Source organism: Somniosus microcephalus, chromosome 12 (genome assembly GCF_052327205.1).
Source record: "Somniosus microcephalus isolate GS21.2 chromosome 12, FLI_Smic_1.0, whole genome shotgun sequence".
NCBI classification, from domain to species: Eukaryota; Metazoa; Chordata; class Chondrichthyes; order Squaliformes; family Somniosidae; genus Somniosus; species Somniosus microcephalus.
Genome location: NC_140998.1, coordinates 160,080,020 through 160,104,656, shown reverse-complemented (window position 1 = coordinate 160,104,656; position 24,637 = coordinate 160,080,020). Strand labels below are relative to the sequence as shown.

Genomic DNA, 24,637 nt, shown 5'->3' with positions numbered 1-24,637 from the left:
TAGAAATGCACAGCAGGCTGTGATCAGCATCTGAGACAAAAGACAAGTTAACATTTGGCAGTGACCCTTCATCAGAAGTGACCACCTAACACACTACTACTACTCACTGACCCAGGATCAGTGTTGGCAATGGAATTTAATAAAGTGTAACGGTTTTCACACCGTGTCCCCTTGGACCATGAGAAATATCCAGCAGCAGAATTATAATTTCTGTCCTTCCAAACTTGATTACAGGTCTGCCACTGCTGTACATAGTGGCGGAAGCAATTTGAGGTGACGAATTAAGAGTAGCGCACCTCTAAAGGTATTGGCTTAAGTACAAGTTTTCGTATTGGCTTAAGTACAATTTTTCTTGGTACCAATATGCTGAATACATCCAATGGCAGCACTGATTGTGCGTGTATTGACAGTTGTGTAAACTGAATGTTATTAACTGTGTGTTGAGTGTTCCAGGTATCAACTGTAGATTATTATCACTATAAATTTTCAGTGAGGACATTTCCATTATTAATCCTTCAGTCACATTCTGCCATGACATTCACCGTCACCAAACTAATGCTCCCGCAATTATAGAAACCCACTAGATGTTTCAGAATATCTACAGAACAGCATCATGCCAGTGAAAGTTAGCAATTGTATTTGTGTCATCTGAGCCAAGAAATGAGCTTAGTGCTATCATGTGTACAGATCTCAGTGATGTTTAACACACTACTCAGTCATAGGAGGTTAGAAACAGGAGGAGGCCATTCAGCCCCTTGCGCCTGTTCAGCCATCAGTTAGATCATGGCTGATCTGTATTTTAACTCCATCTACCCGCCTTGGTTCCATAACCCTTAATACCCTTGCTTAACAAAAATCTTATCAATCTCAATTTTGAAATTTTCAATTGACCCCCAGCCTCAACAGCTTTTTGGGGGGGAAGTTCCAGATTTCCACTACCCTTTGTGTGAAGACGTGCTTCCTGACATCACCCCTGAATGGCCTGGCTCTAATTATAAGGTTATGCCCCTTGTTCTGGACTCCCCTCACCAGAGGAAATAGTTTCTATCTACCTCATCAAACACCTCAATTAGATCGCCCCTTAATCTCTTCTCAAACAAGCCTAATCTATGCAACCTGTCCTCCTAATTTAACCCTATTAGCCCCGGTGTCAACAACAACTATTTGTATTTATATAGCGCCTCTAATGTAGTAAAACGTCCCAAGGCGCTTGACAGGGGCATTATGAAACAAAATTTGACACCAAGCCACACAAGGAGATATTAGGGCAGATGACCAGAAGCTTTGTCAAAGAGGTAGAGTCTTAAAGGAGGAAAGAGAGGTAGAGAGGTGGTAAGTTTTAGCGAGGGAATTCCAGAGCTTAACTCCTTGGCAACTGAAGGCACGGTCACCAATGGTTGAGCGATTATAATCAGGGATGTTCAAGAGGCCAGAATTAGAGGAGCGCAGATATCTCGGAGGGTTGTAGGGCTGGAGGAGGTTACAGAGAAAGGGAGGGGCGAAGCCATGGAGGGATTTGAACACGTGACTGTGAATTTTAAAATCAAGGTGATGCTGGACCGGGAGCCAATGTAGGTCAGTGAGCACAGAGGTGATGGGTGAACGGGACTTGGTACGAGTTAGGACACGGGCAGCAGAGTTTTGAATGACCTCAAGTTTACGGAGGGTAGAACGTGGGAGGCCGGCCAGGAGTGCGTTGGAATAGTCAAGTGTAGAGGTAACAAAGGCATGGATGAGAGTTTCAGCAGCAGATGAGCTGAGGCAGGGGCGGGCACAGGCAATGTTATGGAGGTGGAAATAGGTGGTCTTAGTGATGGTGCGGATATGTGGTCAGAAGCTCATTTCAGGGTCAAATATGACACCATTCTACCATTCTGGTGAATCTGCGCTGCACCCCCTCCAAGGCTAATATGTATACTGAGGTGTGGTGCCCAGAACTGAACGCAGTCACCAGCAGCTTGTAGCTCTGAGCTGAAGAAAGCCTTTTTCCCCCATGGCAATTTTACCCGTTATTCCTTAAGAATGCTGCAGCCCTTGTTGCACATGCAGTCAGGAACATGTGTTGCTGTCCAGAAGACAGTGTGTCCAATTGCTCACAAGCTTCACTCTTGGTAGAGATCATTTATAAGCGCTCGAGAGTGGACATGGGTTACAGAACACGAGCTCATAACGCTGGGGCAGCCACCTTGAGGAAGCACAGTAGTAGTTCAGGACAATCTGCCGAGTATGAAGTTTGTACGTGACTTTTTAATATTTCACACACAGTGCAGTCGGCTGTTTGACTATCGAAGGCATCACAATGTGGCTCCTTCCTGTTCTCACCCAAAGTCCATACACGTGTTCTTTCCAGCAGAGTTCAGAGTAGTGAGTGGGAACAGAAACCCTGGATGAAGTTCCCCTCTCCTCCATGGGCACTGAAGCCAACTTTAGTGTCACAGTCGCTGCACCAGCTGAGATCAGTGAACTTGACATAGACTTTGGGACCTCTGGAAACGGTTTCTCCTTATTTACTCTTATCAAAACCCCTCATAATCTTATCAAATCTCCCCTTAACCTTCACTGTTCTCAGGAGAACAATCCCAACTTCTATTTAGGCCCGTCATTGTCAGAACCCTGATTTATGAAATTTGAATCAGAGACTTGTAAATGAGCTGGTTTACAGAGGTTTAGTGCAGTTCAGATGGCCTGTGACACATGTGCAAAATGATGGACAACGCAGCTAGGTAAGTGATCATTCGCTCATTTAATAGTCCCTCACCCACGTGGCCGCTATTCCAGTGTGAAACTGGACAGTGAATGTCAGTAGAAAAAAAAACAAAGCTTGCATTTATATGGCACCTTATCACACTGAAAAGTGCCTCACATACAATTAATTACTTTGATGAGCAGTAACTCTTATGTATGTTATTATTCAACCACAGAGGGCATTACGGGAGAGTCCATTCCTGTCCTCATCAAACATTAACTTGCATGGGTCCTAGCATAGGTCGCTGGATGGTGACTCCAGTTGATTTTCACCTCCCTTGGTGAGATCAGCAACAGTATAGTACGCATTGAATCAGTCTAATCAGCACAGTTATTCATTGTCTTAATAGGCTGGGACATTGGGCAAGTTATCTATCAGTGTGATGCTGGTCAGAGACTGCATGAACTCCTTGTTGCAATAGTATTGCTACAATGTTGGCCACTCACCAGAAATCACACTCCAACAGAGGTTTTGTTTTAAATTCATTCATGGGATGTAGCCGTCACTGTCAAGGCCAGCATTTATTGCCCATCCCTAATTGCCCTCTGAATACAACTGAGTGGCTTGCTAGGCCATTTCAGAGGGCAGTTAAGAGTCAACCACATTGCTGTGGGTCTGGAGTCACGTATAGGCCAGACCGGGTAAGGACAGCAGATTTCCTTCCCTAAAGGACATTAGTAAACCAGATGGGTTTTTTACTGATACTAGCTTTTTATTCCAGATTTATTTAATTGAGTTATGTAGAGTTGGGGTCGTCTCATTCTTGTAGGACCATGTCAATTTCAAACTGAATAGTCAAGTTAGCTCAGTGTTAATTGTATCTTTCAGTGTAGTAATGAGCTATTTGGATCTCTTGGGTTTGGTCACTGCTCTGCACTGAACTAGCTGATCTCATCAAGGTGGCAGTTAGGTGACTGCTATTGGTACTCAGTGGTCAATACTAGGAAGGGGGAAAATCAGCCTGGAACCCTGCTCCTGATCACTCTCCAGTGTTCCCGGCAAAGTGCATGTGTGTGGGGTGGGGGGGATTGATGCTTCTCTCAATAGCCTGCCGACACTCACCATCTAGGCTCACACATGAAGGATGGCTATTCGGGTGAGTTTCTGGAGCGCTGACTGCACCCCAACAAGAAAGCAAAAGTCAGCACCTTTCGGTGAGATGGGGAGAAAATAGGAGGTGGGGCCGTCGATGAATCCTCAGTCTTTGAGAAATTTCTAATGGAATGTTCCTCGAATGCAAGTCTCTAAGCAGCACGCGTGATAGTTGGGCTCCCATCTCGATGTCCAATAATCTGTCTCTGACACTGATGGTAGAGATTCCATTCGGCTAAGGTTTTTCCAGAGCTTTGTGTAGACACCAGACTAGCGTCTGCCCAATGCCCGTCATGCTGATCACATTATAGCCAATTGTCTCCAGTTTGTCCAGCACCACCCGTGGAGGGTATTTCACACGATATTCCGAACTGTGGATACAAACATAAATTAATCTCAAATTAACCCATCGATTTATTTTTTTAAATCAATACGTGCACTTGTTTGGCTGAAAATTGCACTCAGTGCCTGGGAGCCTCTCCTTGGCAGCTGTCTCAGGCTGGTCACATCCTCGGCATCCTATCGGAGCCGAGCTTCCAACCCCATATCCTGTCCATCACAAAGACTACCTCTATAATATTGCCCGCCTCTGCCCCTACCACAGCCCATCTGCCCTGGTGCCCTAATCAATGCTTTTGCCACCTCCAGAATCGACTATTCCAATGTTCTCCTGGCCGGTCTTCCAACCCTCCCCCCCCCCTTCCATAAACCTCAGCTGGTCCAAGCCTCTATTGCCCATATCTTGTCCTGCACCATCCAGCTCACCCACCACCCATCCTTGCTGGCCTACATTGGCTCCTGGTCCCCATAAACACCTCAAATTTAAAATTCTCATCCTCCTGCTTAAATCCTCCCACCATGGCCTCGCCCATCCCTATCTCTTTAAATACTCCAGTGCTACAACTCCCCCATTCCCAAATTCTCCATTTCTCTACTTCTAGCCTTGTGTGCATCCATCCTCCTTTTGCCCCACCCTTGGTGGCCGTGCCTTCAGCCAGGGAATATGTGTACTGTGCCTGTTTTGGTACCCAGCCAAGTTCTCCCCATCTGATTGTTCTTCCCCTGGACTTGGAGACACTGCAGTACTCCTCGCTCATATATCAAGAACTACAGGGAGTCCAGCACCCTCCCACCACATGGCACTCTACAGTAGCCCTAGTGCCGTTCCAAAATGTGTACTGCTCTGGATTGACTTCTGTTTCACTTGCGATCCGAGTCGAAGCCTCCTGCAGGAATAGCTTAAGAAACTGGAACTGGAAATTCTGGAATACATCTTGCAACGTGATTGCGTGACCCTTGAGCCGAGCTGCGCTCAAAATGTGGATAGCATGGCTTGGCTGGGAAAACATGTTTCATCATCATACAATAAAAGCACATGTAACAAAAGAGAAACTAGCAAGTAGAGCGAAACATCAAGAATGCACAGGGCTAGCTCAGCTGAAACAGCAAATGAGTAGGCTTGGGCCAAACTTCAACCCCTCAAGAATACAGGACAAAGAGTTCAAATATGGCAAAAGTGCCAGTACACTGTCCAATCTACTGAGAAATGGAAAATTCCCATCCCTCCCCACATTGCTGTATGCTGCAGCTCTTTACATCCTGGGTGCTCTATCTTGTGTGTACACATTTTAATTACATTATTTTGTGGGGAGGAGAAAGTCCCTGAATCACAGTCAATATGTCTGCATGATTAAACAAATGATTTATAAATACAGTACCAATTTGGCCAAGTTTCCTCATGTTATACTGTCTGTTGCTGGTCATATTGCAGTTGGTCGCTGACGGTCTGCTAGTGGGACTGGGGATCGGGAGGAGATGCCTCCTTCCCAGCCCTCCACAACTCTTAAATCATGACTGGTTTTATTTCATAGGCCTTTTGCAGAGGTTGTTAGTTTCTACGCTCTCCAGCACCCTCCACATATCGCAGGAGTCAGCCCTGACTGACAATCAGATAAATGACAAGGGCACAGTGAGACATGTGGATAGTATCCACGGGTCGCCTCTCCAGTGCTATCTGAAGGTATCTCCCAGGGCTGCGTTCCTTCCGCCCACACACCCCCCCCCCCTCCGCCCTTTGTGGCAGAGAGTAGCTCCTCCCTCTGGTTCCCATTTGGTCAAATTTTCAACATGTATTTTAGATCAATGGGATACACAATCACTTTTGTACTTGTGATTTTTTTTTTAAATCGTTGGGTGTTTGAACTTCAATGAGGTTACAATTTTACATGTTTTTCTTAGATATTCACCTTAATACATTTTACAGCTGTTTCTGGCATCCTGCTTCAACTGTAAGAAACAGAACTAGAAAACGACTCATTTACAAAAAAAACAAAGAAATGTGGGCCATGCATATGATCTCAAAAACTTGACAAATGTATGTGGCATTCACCATCGCCAAAAGGCAGATGGTATCTCATTAATTCATGACAAATCTATCGATTTTCTGTCTGTGCACAGGGCAAATTTCAGGGCTGGGTGAAAATCATCCAGGATTACTTATATCACAGAAATTGTCCTCTCAACACCATGCAAGTGCCTTCCACCATCAACTGAGGTACTTGTATCCAAGAGGTCCGATCTCCCTCACTCAGTTGCCCCACAATATCATGGGCTTTGACATCAAGTGAATTTTTCTGCACTTTTGGCACTGTCTGGCACCAAATATTCTTCACGTGCCAATTGTTTTAATTCCTACAGGCTATCATTGTCATTTGACAGTTTGTTTCTTCCTCTGTAGAGAACATAAGAAATAGGAGCAGGAGTAGGCCATACGGCCCCTCGAGCCTGCTCTGCCATTCAGTAAGATCACGGCTGATCTTTGACCTCAACTCCACTTTCCCACCCGCTCCTCATATCCCTTGATTCCCCGAGAGTCCAAAAATTTTTATCTATCTCAGCCTTGAATATACTTTATGAATGACCATCCACAGCCCTCTGGGGTAGAGAATTCCAAAGATTCACAACCCTCTGAGTGAAGAAATCCCTCCTCATCTCAGTCTTAAATGGCCTACCCCTTATCCTGAGACCATACCCCCTAGTTTTACACTCTCCAGCCAGGGGAAACAACCTCTCAGCATCTACCCTGTCAAGCCCACTCAGAATCTTATGTTTCAACTCCAGAGTATAGACCCATTCTACTCAATCTTTTATCATAGGACAACCCTCTCATCCCAGGAATTAATCTAGTGAACCGCCTCCAAGGCAAGTATATCTTTCCTTAGATAAGGAGACCAAAACTGTGCTCAGTACTCCAGTTGTGGTCTCACCAAAGCTCTGTACAATTGTAACAAGACTTACTTACTCTTATACTCCATCCCCCTTGCAATAAAGGCCAACATGCCATTTGCCTTCCAAATTGCTTGCTGTACCTGCATGCTACCTTTCTGTGTTTCTTGCACGAGGACACCCAAATCTCTTTCAACACCAACATTTGAAAGTTTCTCACCATTTAAAAAATATTCTGTTTTTCTATTCTTCCTACCAAAGTGAATAACCTCACATTTTCCCACATTATACTCCATCAGCCACCTTATTGCCCACTCACTTAACTTGCCTATATCCCTTTGCAGACTCTGTGTCCACTTCACAGCTTACTTTTCCACCTAGCTTTGTATCTTAAGCAAATTTGGATACATTATACTTGGTTGCTTCATCTAAGTCATTAATATAGATTGTAAATAGCTGAGGCCCCAGCACTGATCCTTGCAGCAACCCACTGGTTACAGCCTGCCAATCCAAAAATGACATTTTTAAATGTGAGAAACTTTTAAATGTTGGTGTTCAGAGAGATTTGGGTGTCCTAGTACAAGAAGCACAGAAAGCTAGCATGCAGGTACAACAAGCAATTAGGAAGGGAAATGGCATGTTGGCCTTTATTGCAAGGGGCTTGGAGTATAAGATTAAGGAAGTCTTGCTACAATCTTATCCCTACTCTCTGTTTTCTGTCCATTGACCAATCCTCTATCCATGCTAATACATTACCCCCAACCCCATGAGCCCTTATCCTGCATAACAACCTTTTCTGAGGCACCTTATCAAATGCCTTTGAGATGCTACAGTCAAAGTCAACTGTAAGAACTTCACAGTATTAAAGACCCAAGCCATAGAAAATCCGTCCTCCCAAATTCCCCCAGTTCTTCAGTCAAATAATCTCAATAGACAACAATTTAACCTGGAGCCATTCCCCAACTAACCATTTCAAAGGTGACCAAAGGACACAGCTTCAGTATCTGGCCAGTTGTGAAGTATCTTCATCTACAACCTATAAGGGGGATTCCAATTCCTACAGTGTGGAAACCTCCTGACATCTCATGTGGCACAGAGCTCAATGTCCTGCTTCAGGTCCATATCTGAGTGCACTAAGCTGCACCAAGTGATCTCCTTGGGATATGGCATACTTAATAGCGGCAGCTACCCTTGAATGTTCAGTATAGCCTACAGAACTAAATGACTATATATTTACCTGCTAATTGCTCTAAAGGGTTTTTCTTTGGTCAATTGTACCATTCTACAGTTGGCAGGTTATATTAAGAGCACCCCTCTCCCCCGCCACCCCCCATCCTCACTACTAATGAGACTAAGCAGTCATTTGCTAGTCATTGAGGAACTGGAGAAAGTCTCAAAGGAGAAGGGCAGGATCGCTTTTTACCAAGCATATTCTGGATCCATCTGCCAAGGTGTTTGATGCTTTTAATGCCAAGTGGCCAAGATGTAATAGAGATCTGTAAAGCCTTTCCCTTGAGGTCCACTCCAACTCTTCCTTGTGGAACACAACAAGGGGAGTATGGCAGAGTTTTCCCAGCAACCATCATTAACAATCACAATGACCCTCCTCTGAGTTCCAGCGAGCCTTTTTTGAAACCTGTAGACTACACCAAAAGCCAACAGCAATGTGGTTTGCCATGGATAGGAAAAACAAAATAAGTATCCGTCTTGAGGAAAACACTACTGTTTGAGACTTGGGGTTACCCAGAGACCAGCAGCCTAATATTAAATAGTGCCAATCAAATCTCATGACATGGTCTCCAGCCCCAGCTGGAGAGCAGGGTATTGAACAAAATATCTAGTGACTGCCATTGGAGCAACTTAGTGGCTTCCGGGAAGTCGTCCACTAATGAGGTGCACAATACTAATTAGAAGAAATTAATTCCTTTGGCATTCTTCCAGAAAACATGTTCCATTTCCTAAAAAAAACACATATCCTCCAGTGTCTCTAATATTTGCTGAAACTAAGTTATTTCAGGATGTACAGATCTACTAATCTCTCAGAGAACCCCCTCTCCATGAAAGTGATTGGGCAATCTGACCCAACTCATTTTCCACCTGCCTGTCCTGGGGATTTGAACCTGACTCTTCACGAGCTCGGAACTTCAGCATTCCTGTGAGCTGAGATTCCTTGTTGTAGAAAACTGCACCCTCAGCAGCATTGGTTTCTGCTAGGCGTGTTGGTCATCTGCGAGCATGGGTAGTCAAAGTCAATCGGCTGTAATGGATCGGTCTTGAAGATTGGAAGCTCCTTACCGCACCATCAATGATTTTCTATCAGAATTACATTTCCAACAGGGAATCACTTCCGTTATTCCTGGTTTTACACTCACATGAACCTTTGCAATTGTTTCAGGTCGAAGACCCTTCATCAGGGGTCTTCGACCTGAAGCGTTGACTCTGTTTCTCTCTCCACGGATGTTGCCTGGCCTGCTGAGTTTTTCCAGCGTTTTCTGTTGTTATTTCAGATTTCCAGCATCTGCAGTATTTTGCTATCTTTTCAATTGTTATTGGTTGGATTTTGGAGCCATAGATGATCTGTAGCACCCCCTAGTGGGCAGGTGGAACCTTAGGCAGTCCCTCGGAACCGAGGATGACTTGCTTCCACATTAAAAATGAGTTCGCAGGTGACTGATGTGTCCGATGCGGGACCTACAACCTCTGTCACAGGTGGGGCAGATGGTGGTTGAAGGGGCGGTTGGGTGGGGTGCTTGGGTTGCCGTGCGCTGCCTGCCCTTGGCTTCCGCTTGCTCCCGGCAAAGAGACTCTAGGTGTTCGGCGCCTTCCCGGATGCTTCTCCTCCACTTTATGCGGTCTTGGGCCAGGGATTCCCAAGTGTCGGTGGGGATGTTACACTTTTTCAAGGAGACTTTGAGGGTGTCCTTGAAGCGTTTCCTCTGCCCACCTGGGGCTCTCTTGCCGTGCCGGAGTTCCGAGTAGAGCGCTTGTTTTGGGAGTCTCGTATCGGGCATGCGGACAATGTGACCCGTCCATCGGAGCTGATTGAGCGAGGTCAGAGCTTCGATGCTGGGGATGTTGGCCTGAGCAAGAGCACTGACGTTGGTGTGCCTATCCTGCCAATGGATTTGCAGGATCTTGCGGAGGCAGCGTTGGTGGTACCTCTCCAGTGCTTTGAGGTGCCTGCTGTACATGGTCCATGTCTCTGAGGCATACAGCAGGGCAGGTATCACTGCTGCCCTGTAGACCATGAGCTTAGTGCTGGGTTTGAGGTCCTGGTCTTCAAACACTCTCTTCCTCAGGCGACCGAAGGCTGCACTGGCACACCGAAGTCCAACACCCCGACGAAGCAGGTGGAACAGACTCCCAGCAACAGCTGGTTCACTGAATTTCTTCAAGATTTAGATGAATATTTGGTTGGGATTAGTATGAGAAATCATAAAGAGAAGTATGAGGAAAGATCATCAATATTTCATTTAACATTAAGGTTCCTGCTGCTGGAACCAAGGAAATGTCATCTATAGAAAGAAAAGGGGGGAAATAAAAAGGGCAACTTTATTCTTAACTGGTTAATTGTGTACAACGATTTATCAAATTAAAGAGGCTGTATGTTCCGGTGTAATGCAGAGTTTATACCGGTAGCTGCATCCTTTGAATAACTACAGTTAATTCGGTCACGTCCAGTTATACTGAGCTGGGTGGTCGGTATACTCGGTGTCTTCCATTTGTGAAATTAAATAAAATGTAGCTTTTTTAATACCTAATCCCTAATATCCAAAAGATTAGCTGAGGGTTCAATTCATGTCCCTTTGCTGAAATGTAATTTGCACAACCACCAACTGTGGCCTTTCCAGGTACTTACGATGTTTATACGTAGAAAATAATTAACTCCAGCCACGAGGTGAAAATCAAAATCAATTTTTCTGACGGTATGTGTACTGTTCCCAGGATGGTGTGTTAAAGTTGGGAGCTAACTATTTACCACTATTTTGAAGGTGCTGTGAACTCAACTGGTTAGAAATGCCCTCCCCTCACCCCGCCAGCAGGTCTGGTCTAAGCCATGAAGGTCTTCCCACCATGTCTCTCTCTTAATGACTTCAAATTAAAATATGTTTAAACCGGTTTGCATTCGGTCTCGCTCTACTTAATCATAAGTCTTACTCCAAACATTACCTGGGTAATGGTACAGTGTGTAAAAGATCTTTTAGATAAATAATTGGGCAGTAAGCAGGCACAGAGAGTGGGGGAGGGGGCAAATGGACTGTGCCATGGAGTGGTAGGGTTGTGACGCTATCTCACTAGTGCAATCAGGTGAGGTAGAGAGCAGAGTCCTGGCACAGCCATCTCCCATTGCGAGACCCCTGCCACAACCTCTCTCACACCAGCCCAGTGCTGGGCTGACCTGAGCCAATAATGGAAACCTGGCAGAGAGGCAACTCTTACTTGTAGGATAGAAAGACTCAAAATATGGGTATAAAAGAAAATATTAAAAAGAATGAGAAGAGGATGCATATAAATAGCCTGTTCCGAGGTGCTCTGATGCGAACTACTCACAAGTTGTTTCCTAATATGGTGGTTTTTTCAGCTCCAAGGAAGTTCATAAGCACCTCGTCCGAGTGCTCGTCCCCCACAATTGTGGGCCCCGTTTCCTGCAAAACAAAGGTGCCCTATATTATTACTTTTGAATTGATTTGTACCTGATTCATTTCCTTTCACCTCCCCCAGATTTAAGCAAAGTGCAATGCTGGGTGTACCTTAGAGCAGTCAACCTGCAGTCCTAAATGCACCAGACTCCCCACTACAGTGTAAACTACAGCAGACTCCCCCCCTACAGTGTAAACTACATCAGACTCCCTACAGTGTAAACTGCAGCAGACTCCCCCCCTACAGTGTAAACTACACCAGACTCCCCCCTACAGTGTAAACTACACCAGACTCCCCCCTACAGTGTAAACTACACCAGACTCCCCCCTACAGTGTAAACTACACCAGACTCCCCCCTACAGTGTAAACTACACCACACTCCCCCCTACAGTGTAAACTACACCAGACTCCCCCCCTACAGTGTAAACTACACCAGACTCCCCCCTACAGTGTAAACTACACCAGACTCCCCCCTACAGTGTAAACTACACCAGACTCCCCCCTACAGTGTAAACTACACCAGACTCCCCCCTACAGTGTAAACTACACTAGATTCCCCCCTACAGTGTAAACTGCACCAGACTCCCCCCCACAGTGTAAACTGCACCAGACTCCCCCCTACAGTGTAAACTACACCAGACTCCCCCCTACAGTGTAAACTACACCAGACTCCCCCCTACAGTGTAAACTACACCAGACTCCCCCCCTACAGTGTAAACTACACCAGACTCCCCCCTACAGTGTAAACTACACCAGACTCCCCCCCACAGTGTAAACTACACCAGACTCCCCCCCACAGTGTAAACTACACCAGACTCCCCCCTACAGTGTAAACTACACCAGACTCCCCCCTACAGTGTAAACTACACCAGACTCCCCCCTACAGTGTAAACTACACCAGACTCCCCCCTACAGTGTAAACTACACCAGACTCCCCCCTACAGTGTAAACTACACTAGATTCCCCCCTACAGTGTAAACTGCACCAGACTCCCCCCTACAGTGTAAACTACACCAGACTCCCCCCTACAGTGTAAACTACACCAGACTCCCCCCACAGTGTAAACTACACCAGACTCCCCCCTACAGTGTAAACTACACCAGACTCCCTCCTACAGTGTAAACTGCACCAGACTCCCCCCCACAGTGTAAACTACACCAGACTCCCCCCTACAGTGTAAACTACACCAGACTCCCCCCACAGTGTAAACTACACCAGACTCCCCCCTACAGTGTAAACTACACCAGACTCCCCCCCTACAGTGTAAACTACACCAGACTCCCCCCTACAGTGTAAACTACACCAGACTCCCCCCTACAGTGTAAACTACACCAGACTCCCCCCTACAGTGTAAACTACACCAGACTCCCCCCTACAGTGTAAACTACACCAGACTCCCCCCTACAGTGTAAACTACACCAGACTCCCCCCTACAGTGTAAACTACACCAGACTCCCCCCTACAGTGTAAACTACACCAGACTCCCCCCTACAGTGTAAACTACACCAGACTCCCCCCTACAGTGTAAACTACACCAGACTCCCCCCCTACAGCGTAAACTACACCAGACTCCCCCCCTACAGTGTAAACTACACCAGACTCCCCCCTACAGTGTAAACTACACCAGACTCCCCCCTACAGTGTAAACTACACCAGACTCCCCCCTACAGTGTAAACTACACCAGACTCCCCCCCTACGGTGTAAACTACACCAGACTCCCCCCTACAGTGTAAACTACACCAGACTCCCCCCCTACAGTGTAAACTACACCAGACTCCCCCCTACAGTGTAAACTACACCAGACTCCCCCCTACAGTGTAAACTACACCAGACACCCCCCTACAGTGTAAACTACACCAGACTCCCCCCTACAGTGTAAACTACACCAGACTCCCCCCTACAGTGTAAACTACACCAGACTCCCCCCCTACACAGTGTAAACTACACCAGACTCCCCCCTACAGTGTAAACTACACCAGACTCCCTCCTACAGTGTAAACTACACCAGACTCCCCCCTACAGTGTAAACTACACCAGACTCCCCCCCTACAGTGTAAACTACACCAGACTCCCCCCCCTACAGTGTAAACTACACCAGACTCCCCCCTACAGTGTAAACTACACCAGACTCCCCCCTACAGTGTAAACTACACCAGACTCCCCCCCTACAGTGTAAACTACACCAGACTCCCCCCCTACAGTGTAAACTACACCAGACTCCCCCTACAGTGTAAACTACACCAGACTCCCCCCCTACAGTGTAAACTACACCAGACTCCCCCCTACAGTGTAAACTACACAGACTCCCCCCTACAGTGTAAACTACACCAGACTCCCCCTACAGTGTAAACTACACCAGACTCCCCCCCTACAGTGTAAACTACACCAGACTCCCCCCCTACAGTGTAAACTACACCAGACTCCCCCCTACAGTGTAAACTACACCAGACTCCCCCCTACAGTGTAAACTACACCAGACTCCCCCTACAGTGTAAACTACACCAGACTCCCCCCTACAGTGTAAACTACACCAGACTCCCCCTACAGTGTAAACTACACCAGACTCCCCCCTACAGTGTAAACTACACCAGACTCCCCCCTACAGTGTAAACTACACCAGACTCCCCCCTACAGTGTAAACTACACCAGACTCCCCCCTACAGTGTAAACTACACCAGACTCCCCCCCAGTGTAAACTACACCAGACTCCCCCCTACAGTGTAAACTACACCAGACTCCCCCCTACAGTGTAAACTACACCAGACTCCCCCCTACAGTGTAAACTACACCAGATTCCCCCCCTACAGTGTAAACTACACCAGACTCCCCCCTACAGTGTAAACTACACCAGACTCCCTCCTACAGTGTAAACTACACCAGACTCCCCCCTACAGTGTAAACTACACCAGACTCCCCCCTACAGTGTAAACTACACCAGACTCCCCCCTACAGTGTAAACTACACCAGACTCCCCCCCTACAGTGTAAACTACACCAGACTCCCCCCTACAGTGTAAACTACACCAGACTCCCCCCTACACAGTGTAAACTACACCAGACTCCCCCCTTACAGTTGCAGCTGACTGTTAATACCCCCACATTTCTGTGCCAGTGACACCAATTTGTCCCCATCCCTTCCCAGTGCCAGTGATACCTGGGTGTGCCTCATCATTACACTGCAATAACTGGAGGGCCTAAAGTTAGCATTGCGAAAAGAATGAATGGAGAGGTTGGGAGAATTTTTTGTACTCGGAGTGTTGTTAGGACATGGACTTCCCTACCAGAAACAGTGGTGGAAGCAGAGTCCTGAACAGCTTTAAAAAGGGAAGTGGATAAATATTTGAATAACAAAAAAATGTAAATGGTATGGGGAAAGGGACTAAGTGGATAGCTGGCACAGGCACGAAGGGCTGAATGGCCTCCTGTGTCTAAAATTCGAGGATTCCATGTGTCTCTCATACAACCTCTACGCTCCATACGAATGGTGGCTGATAACACTCAATGGGAGTGGGTCAGCTGTCCTGTCTGGTGACTATGGAGCAGTTCCACTCTTACTAAGGAATATGGGTAAACCCTGCCTCCGTTGTGGAACAGCGATAGATTTATAATATCCGAGTGGATCAGGCCATGTGTGATCTTGCCTGTTATGTGTCAGGCCTCTGTTTACAACATGTCTGGATGGTGACTCCTCCTCTGCTGGTACATAAAATGCTCATCACGTGCCTCATTAAAACAAGATGTTATTAAAACCATGATCTCATCTCCTAGCCATTTATGGTGTTCTGGGACTATGTCAGCTTTTCTCTTTGCTGATGATATACTGCTCTGGCCTGCACTCTTATCCATACTATTGCCACCTCCAAACTTTGTCATGGCTTCTCTCCCAACAACCATGATGCATGTCTGAGGTAAGCAGTAATCTTAGCAACCAAAATAATCCTCTCGCATGACTGAAAGTTGCCACCAAGGGGAAAGAAGTTACTTAACATCAGTTCCTCGATCCCCAGGAACCCAGTCTATTAAGACACACAGAGCAGGTCTTGAATTCAATCCCTGGTCTGTGCTATTCATGCTGATCTCAGCCAGCTCATCAGTTGGGGTACAACGGGGGGGGGAGGGAGAATCGAGGCGGGGAGGTGGAGAAATTCACCAGGGTTCCCAATGCTCATCTCCAGCCAGTGACTCAAGCTGGAAAGCGCACTTGTGTGAATATCGGGCAAGAACAAGACTGGGCAAGGGGTGATGCCCCTCACTGTCAAATAGCCTGCCAATACCCAGTAGCTGGGTCACACATGAAGAATGGTTGTTTATAGTATAGATTTAGCAGCGTCTGTGGAACTAGCACAAGTCAAGCAACTTAGGAGGAATGGGTAAAAAAGAAGTTTCTTGCATGGGTCCAATCTCACTTTCTGATTGTGCAGAGTCTGTGCAATGGTTTACTGACTCGGTTGTCTCCCACGAGCTGCGTTACTGGAATTCTCTCATTTCTTCTTTATCCTGTTCCTCCTCTCATTCTGTCACTTGTAAATTTGTTACTTGTGAACAAATAACATCGGCTGAATAATGCTTTAGAGTTTACAGGCTATCTCTCAGCCAGTGCTATACAGTTTTGGTGGTGGATATTCTGCTTTTCTCTCCTACTTTCCTGAAGGCTACAGCCTGTACTGGGGCACAGCTCTACCACCAGGAGCATTGCTCCAGTACCTCGTCCTTCATGTACAAGACTAGGCAGTGACTACTGCTGGGCTATTTGACCATGGGAAGCATCACAGCCAATGTTGGTCTTCACATGCTCACTTGGCTGTAGGGAGTCGATGGATAGCAATCAGCAGCAGCAACCCTGGCTCATTCTCTTCTCCCCCAAGTTCCTGGCATACTGAGAATAATTGTAACAGCCCCAACGGGTGCCCCGGCTATGATCGGTGAACTCAGCAGGAATGGAACCTTAGACCTTCCTGTTGCATGCAAGGGTGGAGACAGCAAATTAAAAAATACTGACCCCACAGGCTTTGCATTAGGATTAACAATCCTAGAGGAGCTTGAGAGCACCCCACACTGAGAAAATGTGCAACTCTCTATTAGAAAAGGCCATCGTGGTTAGTTTTAGAATATTTTTTGTGCTCGGCAGACTTTCTGTAATTAAAACTATTTTGTAATCACATGTTCAGAGTTGTAAGGTTAGAGGCCACTCTGTCAATAGGCTGAGAATGAGGAGGGACCGAACACACTGTCAGTATAATTAATATAAAAGTGAAGAAGAAGCGTGTTGCACATTGGTTGAACGATAAGTCAAGGACAGCAATGTTGGTGTCAGTGTCGGTAATTTTCTGCTTCATCCCAGTCTGTAAGAAAATGAGGTTACCCTCCCACGCTTGGGTCTCCAAGGCCCATTCAACTTAAAAATGCTGCCTGACACTCTTTAAAAAAAAACGTTTCATAATAAATTCTAGTGTTTAGTCTAACTACTCAGTTTAATAACTGTTCACTGTGAAATCTAGAGATGGGATAAACCAAACGTGCAGATAGTGTTTAGTTAGGACAATAATTAATCATTCACTCAACTCTGTAAAAAAGACAGATACACACATGCACAGAGACCCACATGCACACAGCAACACAGATCAAAGTGCAGTTACTTACACATTAAATGCTAAAGGATTTTCACCTGGTTGCCTCACCTCCGACTCTATGGACAACCAATCGACTAACCCATGGATGCTCCAATGAGGAACATTATGCAATATGAATCAATGGTTTTTGCTACAGAAAATGTACTTGGCATCTGACCTTGAGAAATGTATTAACAAGCAGACGGGTCCATTGCAGAATCAAACTGTGCATTTTCACCGACTTGGTGCTTCATGTTGATGTTTAGACTGTGTGAAAGTTTAGAACTAATTCAATATAACCTCAGATGACCAACTGTTTACCTGAAATTACTTTATCAAGATAGTGATAATGTGCGATGCACTGAATTAGTAAAAGTTAAAACTTTAAATAACATTAAACAGACACTCAGAATGATTTTTGGGGATTTAAACCAATAGGCCCTGGAGGCGATTCTGGATATCAATTACATATTTATATATTCGCCTGCTTTAGGGAGCCTCATTTTATAATGTTGCTCTTCAAGTGTAAATTGCATTCCTCAGGCTCTGGTCCACCTGATTCTTATTTCAGAATCAGCTCCTTCTCCTTGTCCGTCCCACCTCTGTCCAATCAGAACAGCAAGCAGCAGGACAATTAGTGCAACCAAATCAGATCAGTGCAAAATTAAACACAAGCCAGCAGCCCAAGGGAGTGGGAAGTTGGTTGGACAATTTGCCAAGCGGCTCACTCATGTTGGAGCAGCTGATGGGCGACACCATCACACACTTGTGTTCAGCACATCAGCAGAGGTTCCATACTGGATAGTGCATTTACCAGCTGCAAAATCAAAACAACTTGGTCACTCATGAGTTAAGCCCATTGAATGATTTTATAAAAAGGTGTTTTACAAACAATATTATTTTGTTTTAGAAGCAACGCTGTCAGCCAATTCATAATTAAGTTTTGCATTTAACTACAGTAAATCCTAGAGTGGGTGTAGGAGGAAATGCAAGACCTCACAAGTGTTGTCACTGGGCTTATTCGCTGTGTTAGTAACAACACAACAGGGATAAGGTCACATTTAAGCCAGTTAATTTGGAATTATAGAAGTTGATAGCATAGTAAGAGGCAATTCAACCCATTGTGCCTGTGCTGGCTCTCTGAAAGACCTATCTACTTTAACTTCAGTTGCGGGGTAGCTACTAGAATCCATCATTAGTGATAGAGTGACTGAGCACTTGAGCTAATCAGAGAGAGCCAACATGGCTTAGTTAAGGGTAAGTCATGTCTGACTAATCTAGTTGAATTTTTTGAAAAGGTCAATAATAAAGGTAGATAAGGGAGTTTCTATGGTTATTGTCTACGTGGACTTACAGAAGGCATTCGCTAAGTTTCCACACAAGAGAATATTAGCAAAAATGAGAGCACATGGAATTGGAGGTGGCCTGTTGACTTGGGTCAGAAATTGGTTGGGAGGAAGGAGACAGAGAGTGAGAATAAAGAGTAGATACTCTGATTGGCTGGATGTGACAAGTGGTGTTCCCCAGGGATCTGTTCTGGGACTTCAATTTGTCACATATTTATTAATGACTTGTATGAAGGAATAGAGAGCTGTTTATCCATGTTTGCAGATGGCACAAAGATAGGAAGATAAATTACAGGAAACTTTGTGCTATCCGGAGGTCAGGAATCCGGCATTCTCGAGCTACCGGCAAAACCGCGCTCCGAAAACCGCACCTCAGTAACCGGCAATGATGCCGGTTACGAGTCCAAGTCTCCAACAGTTGCCGAGTTCATCAGTGGGGGTAGTTCTCCAAACTGCCACTACTCAGCCTCTTGACGCTATCGGAAGTCGGAACACCTCAGAAACCCTGCATGTGGAGTCTCACTCTCCCATGCTGCCGGATAGCCTCTTCTGATCAGTCATTTTTCAGGGTTCCAGTACTGTGTTTCTCCAACGTTGTTACAACTCATTGGGTTGAATTATGGAAATCCCAAAAGATCATCCAACCAAAAGGAAGAGAGTGGTGTTAACTTTAAAGCAGAAAATCGATATATGTAAACGACTGGAATTGGGAGCGAAGCGTGCGCACATTATGAATGAATTCAAAATCGGTTCGTCAACAATGTATGACATCAAAGCGCAGAAGGATAAGCTGCTCAAGTTTTATGCAAGCTCGGAGACACCTAACAGTGTAGAGAAATGGCACACGCTTCATAAGCCTAAGCTTGAAGAGCTGGATACCGTGCTTTATGAGTGGTTTTGTCTGAAGCCTTCAGGGGGTGTTCCGATTTCCGGACCCATGCTAATCGAGAAAGGGAAGGATTTCTATGCAAAGATGGAGCTCACTGAGAAGTGTGCTTTCTCTGATGGATGGCTATCGTGCTTCAAGACACGGCATGGGATACGACGACTCGATGTTTCCGGGGAGAAGAAATCAGCTGATCACGATGCCGCAGAAGAATACTGCGAATATTTCAATCAGATTGTGAAGCAACATAATTTGTCGCCAGCACAGATATATAATGCCAATGAAACTGGCTTATTTTGGAGGTGTTTGCCAGAATCAACACTTGCTGGGGCTAGTGAGGCTAATGCTGCAGGTTACAAGAAAAATAAGGATCGTGTAACCATGCTAACATGTGCGAACGCTGCAGGATCACACCGGGTTAAACTTCTCGTCATTGGGAAGTATAAAAATCCCCGTGCATTTAAGAATGTGAGGCACTTACCTGCTGAGTACAAATCTCAAACAAATGCTTGGATGGATAAGGAAACCTTTTCAAATTGGTTCCATCATACTTTTGTTCCATCTGTGAGGGGACATTTCCATAGAATAGGGAAACCTGAAGATAGCAAATGCATTTTATTGCTTGATAATTGTAGAGCCCATCCGCATGAATCAAAGTTGGTTTCGGGAAATATTTTCACCATTTATTTGCCACCAAATGTAACTTCTCTCATACAACCCATGGACCAGGGCATTATCCAAAATCTGAAGTGTCATTACAAGAAAGACTTCCTACGTAGACTGATAAACCAAGATGACAGTACAGGTATACAAGCATTTCAGAAGGCATACAATCTTAAAGATTCCATCTTTATGTTTGCATGTTCCTGGAAATTGGTGAAAGGTCACACTTTGAGACAAGCCTGGTGCAAATTGTTGCCTTCTGTAATGTTTGCTGAAGGTTCTTCTGCAGAGGAGGAATTTCATGGGTTCAATGTTCGTCCGCGGAAGACTGCAGTAATGGAAATGGCTGGCATGCTGAAAAATGTAGGCCCAGCAAACCCTCTACGTTACCTCAGTGAATGTGATGTTCAGCAGTGGGTTGATGCAGATAGAGAAGTTGCTGTTGTGCATTCGCTAAGTGATGATGAAGTAATGGATAATGTTTTGAATCCAAAGAAAAAAAAGGAAAGTGTGATGGAAACTGACGAGGATGAGATTTATGAAGTGAGAAAGGTTTCTTCGGCTAAAGCTGCAGAATATTTTGAAGGATTACTTATATTTGCTGAAAGCCATTCTTGCTATTCTGCCCAAGATCTTATGCAGCTCCATGTTCTGCATTCCAACTTTCTACAAAAAAGGCAAGCGTCCACAAAGCAAGCAGACATCCGGGACATGTTTAAGAAACCTTCCAAAAGAGTTGGAGCAGTGGGAGTGCCTGAAGAATCTGTTGAAGTGCATGATCCTGATGACCCAGCTGGCATGGATATTCCTGATGAAATAGTTGTCTTGGAATAAGTATACAGTCAACCACCGTACAGTACTTTATACTGTACTGTACAGTCGTTTAAGTTTTGGTGCACTGCACAGTCGTTTATAAGTTTTGTTTTACAGTACTGTTAAGTCGTTTATAAGTTTTGTTTTACTGTTAAGTTAATAAAGAGTTATGGATTACCATCAACTGGCAGTGCTGTACTTAATCAAGCATCTTTCACCATCCATTTAACACAACATTCTGTAGGTGAGTACAGTACCCAATTACTGTATATTGCACATTTCTTGAATTTTAAATTTTTCTTTGTTACAAATAGCCTGGGTAGATAACCCGCTCAGGCATCCGGAGCTTTTCAAAAAACGGCGGTAGCTTGGGCCCGTCGGTGCCGGATAGCACAAAGTTTCCTGTAGTAAGTAGTGCAGATGGGAGCAGGAAGTTGCAAAGGGACATAGACAAATTAACTAAGTGGGTAAAACTAGGGCAAATGGAGTTCAATGTGGGCAAGTGTGGAGTCATCCAATTTAGACCCAAGAAAGATAAATCAGAGTATTTTCTAATTGGTGAGAAAGTATGAACTGTGGAGGGGCAAAGAGATTTGGGAATCCAATTACTAAAATCATTTAAAGCCAGTAGACAGGTACAAAAAGGCTAATGAATGAGGAGCTGAATGGCCTACTCCTGTTCCTAATGTTTCGACTTCATCCCATTAGTGTCAGCTGTGGCTCAGTGGGTAACATGCTCTAGGTGGGAGGGGCTAGGAGTGAGCAGGTGTTACTGGTTGCCTGATTTCTGCAGGGAGTTGGAGTGAGTTTGTAAAAAGTTGGTGGCGGTTTTTTTTTCAGGTTTTAGGGCCTTTTTGGCCCATAAACAACAGCCAGATGGCTGCTGAGGGGTCCGGAGTGCTGGGCCCCTCAGAGGACAGTGTTCCTAAGATGAATTTAATTAGGGGAGAAACTGTGGTTGGAAGGGAAAGAAAAAGGCCCAAAGATTTGGGCCGGGACCCCAGGAGGTTTGGAAAAGAAAACACGGCGGTGGTTCAGTGAGAGGATAAGGAGATACGAGCTTGGGATGTTATCCAAGTGGTACATGAGGACTGTGGTGAGGGAAGCTGCTTTGCCTGCCGACCAAAGCCGAATGTTGGGTTTGAGGTGACGGTCAGTGGCCGAGAGGAGGTGGAAAGACTTTTACTCAGTCTGAAAGTTGGCGATGAGTTCTTGGAGGTATCTCTGCTATATTCGGAAGAGATGGTGGTCTCATTCTTAAATTTGCCAGTTTATATTGAGGACGATATGCTAATCAAAAAGTTGGAGTTGTGGGACATTAAAATTTGCTCAGCAATAGAGGAGATACTATCCAGGAACACGGGTAGCAGATGGAACCCGTTACGTAAAGGTGTGGTTCCCAGAGGGGGTGAGGTCATTACCGTACAGCATGAAATTCGAGACACTGGAAGGAGTGCAGTACTTCCGAGTACTGCATGATAACCAAGTGAAGGTTTGTTATTATTGTCTTGGACATGACCATCTTGTCCAGACTTGTACTGTTATAATTGCGGCGAGTCTGGACACATCGCTCAGAGCTGCAAGGCGGAGAGCTGTGGGGTGTGTCACAAAGGCCCCACCTGCTGTGAGTGTGAGGCAGAAGGACACTTATGAGTGATGAGATGGGAGAAGGAGCAGGAGGTGTGAGTGGAACGGCTGGAGGAGCAGAGCAGATGGTGGACACAGCTGGTAAATTGAAGGAGAAAAGAGCACAGGAACAGGCAGAAAATTGCAGAGCAGAGAACAGGATGGAGATGGTGGAAAACACACCAAGTACAGTGGAAAAGAACAAAGACAGCAGAGGGCAGCAAGGGTCGAGTGCAGACTTGAGCCTTAATACAGTTCAGCTCTCCCTAAAGAATCTGGTGTCCGCGGGGGGAGAGGAGGTGGGAGCGGGGTGCGTGGTAAATGTAAATACTTCAAAGAAAGACGGGGAGTCGGACATCTCGGTGAGCAGGAGGGGGTAAGACAAGGAGAGGGTGCAAGAGGCAGGAGCCTTAAAGGGGCAGCAGGATGGGAGCGGCGAGACAAAGACGGCAGAAGGGAGCAATATAGGTGCGCCATTGTCCCAGAGAGAGAAGGATCAGGGAGCAAGGGTCAGAGATGGAGAAGAGGTCGAAGGGAGCAGCACTGTTGGAGAAACCGCGATAGCCGGAAGACTATGGGAGATGATGTATCTGACGGGGAGCAGGATTACATATCTGACGGGGAGCAGGCACAGAGGATTACAGAAGAGCTTGAGAGTGAGGAATTAGAGGGGGACAGAGACATGGAAGTGGTGGATGGGGGTGGCATCATGTGGAAAGGGAAAGGTTAGTGAGGGGCAGAAGGAGGGGGAAAGGGCAGCTCCTTGGCCCAAACTTAATGCAAGGAAGAGGCTGAAACAGCAGGGAAAGTTCAAACAGGAGGTGAAAAAGAGTTGGAGGCTGCAGGAAAAAAGCAACAGCTAGCCGAAAAGTTGGGAAGGAGCATGAGAGGAGGGAAGGGCCAGAGATTAAATGATGGGGAGATTATCAGGCTGTAATGAAATCTGTTTGTCGTGCCTGTATTCGTTTTGCACACATGTATATTACCCTCCCCCACACGGTGTATAGTTTCACTTCCTCTTTCTTGACTAACCTGGAAGGTTCCAGGTCTTGGCTCTTGGCTCCGCCCCTGACTTCTCTTACTTAAAGATCTCAGGATCTGTATGACTCATTCCTGTGAGCCAGTCGGTGTGTTGAGATGTTAGCTCTGATCTTAGTGATTAAAAGCCAACTTGTTAAAGTCTATAACTTCTAGTTTTGTGGTTATTGAAGGCACTTCACAGGCATACTTCCCTTCTTTGGAGCCATTGGTCTCGATTAATGTGAACGGACTGAGGGGTGAGAAGAAATTGCAGCAGTTGTTGCAGGAGTTTAAAGGCACGGACTTGTTGTGTCTGCAAGAAACCTTTTGGAATGAGGATATCCTAGAAAGAGTTCAGAAGGTTTGGAAGGGAGAGGTGTTTGCAAGTTGTGCAAACAATAACCATAGCGGGGTGGCTGTTTTGGTGAGTCTGTCCATAAAAGAGAATGTTGCCTTGGTGGACAAGGACACTGAGGGGAGATTTTTACGGCTAAGGGTAAAAATGGAGGAATTTAATTGCGATCTCTTTAATACCTATGCACCGAACGACCATTGCAAGCGTCGCGAGTTTTTTCGGGGGTTATTCACTGAAGTGGCAGAGGTGGAAAATCCTTGTATAGTGGGGGATTTTAATGTATTTTTATCTCGGATGGACATTTCAGCCCAGATGACCTTTAAGGATGATAACTCCAGAGGGATGATGGTAAAAATGATGGCAAATTTAAATTTGAGAGACTTATGGAGGGACCGGAACCCCATAAAAAAGGAGTTCTCCAGAACAGGTTGGGTGGGTGATGTTTTAAAACAGAGCCGAATAGATTTTGTGTTAATGCGGGAAGGGTTAAGTTCTGAGGTGATGGAGATTTATTATAAAAAAGTATTTTTTAGTGACCACTTGGCTTTGGTTCTTAAAATTAGGAACAGCAGAGTTAAGATCAGTTCAGGGCTGTGGATTTTAAACAATCAATAC

The 24,637-nt window shown here is 45.6% G+C and overlaps 1 protein-coding gene across 1 annotated transcript in view; it reads right to left on the bottom strand.

The window, feature by feature from the left end:
• Positions 1–2,724: 2,724 nt before the first annotated feature.
• gchfr (GTP cyclohydrolase I feedback regulator) overlaps positions 2,725–24,637 on the bottom strand; it is a 34,297-nt gene continuing 12,384 nt past the window's right edge. Inside the window, exons 2-3 of the mRNA XM_086003729.1 lie at positions 11,615–11,709; positions 2,725–4,209 (exon numbers count right to left, since the gene is read on the bottom strand). Of these exons, the coding sequence (XP_085859855.1) occupies positions 4,074–4,209; positions 11,615–11,709 (231 nt within the window). The 3' untranslated portion in view covers positions 2,725–4,073. The remainder of the gene's footprint in view (positions 4,210–11,614; positions 11,710–24,637) is intronic.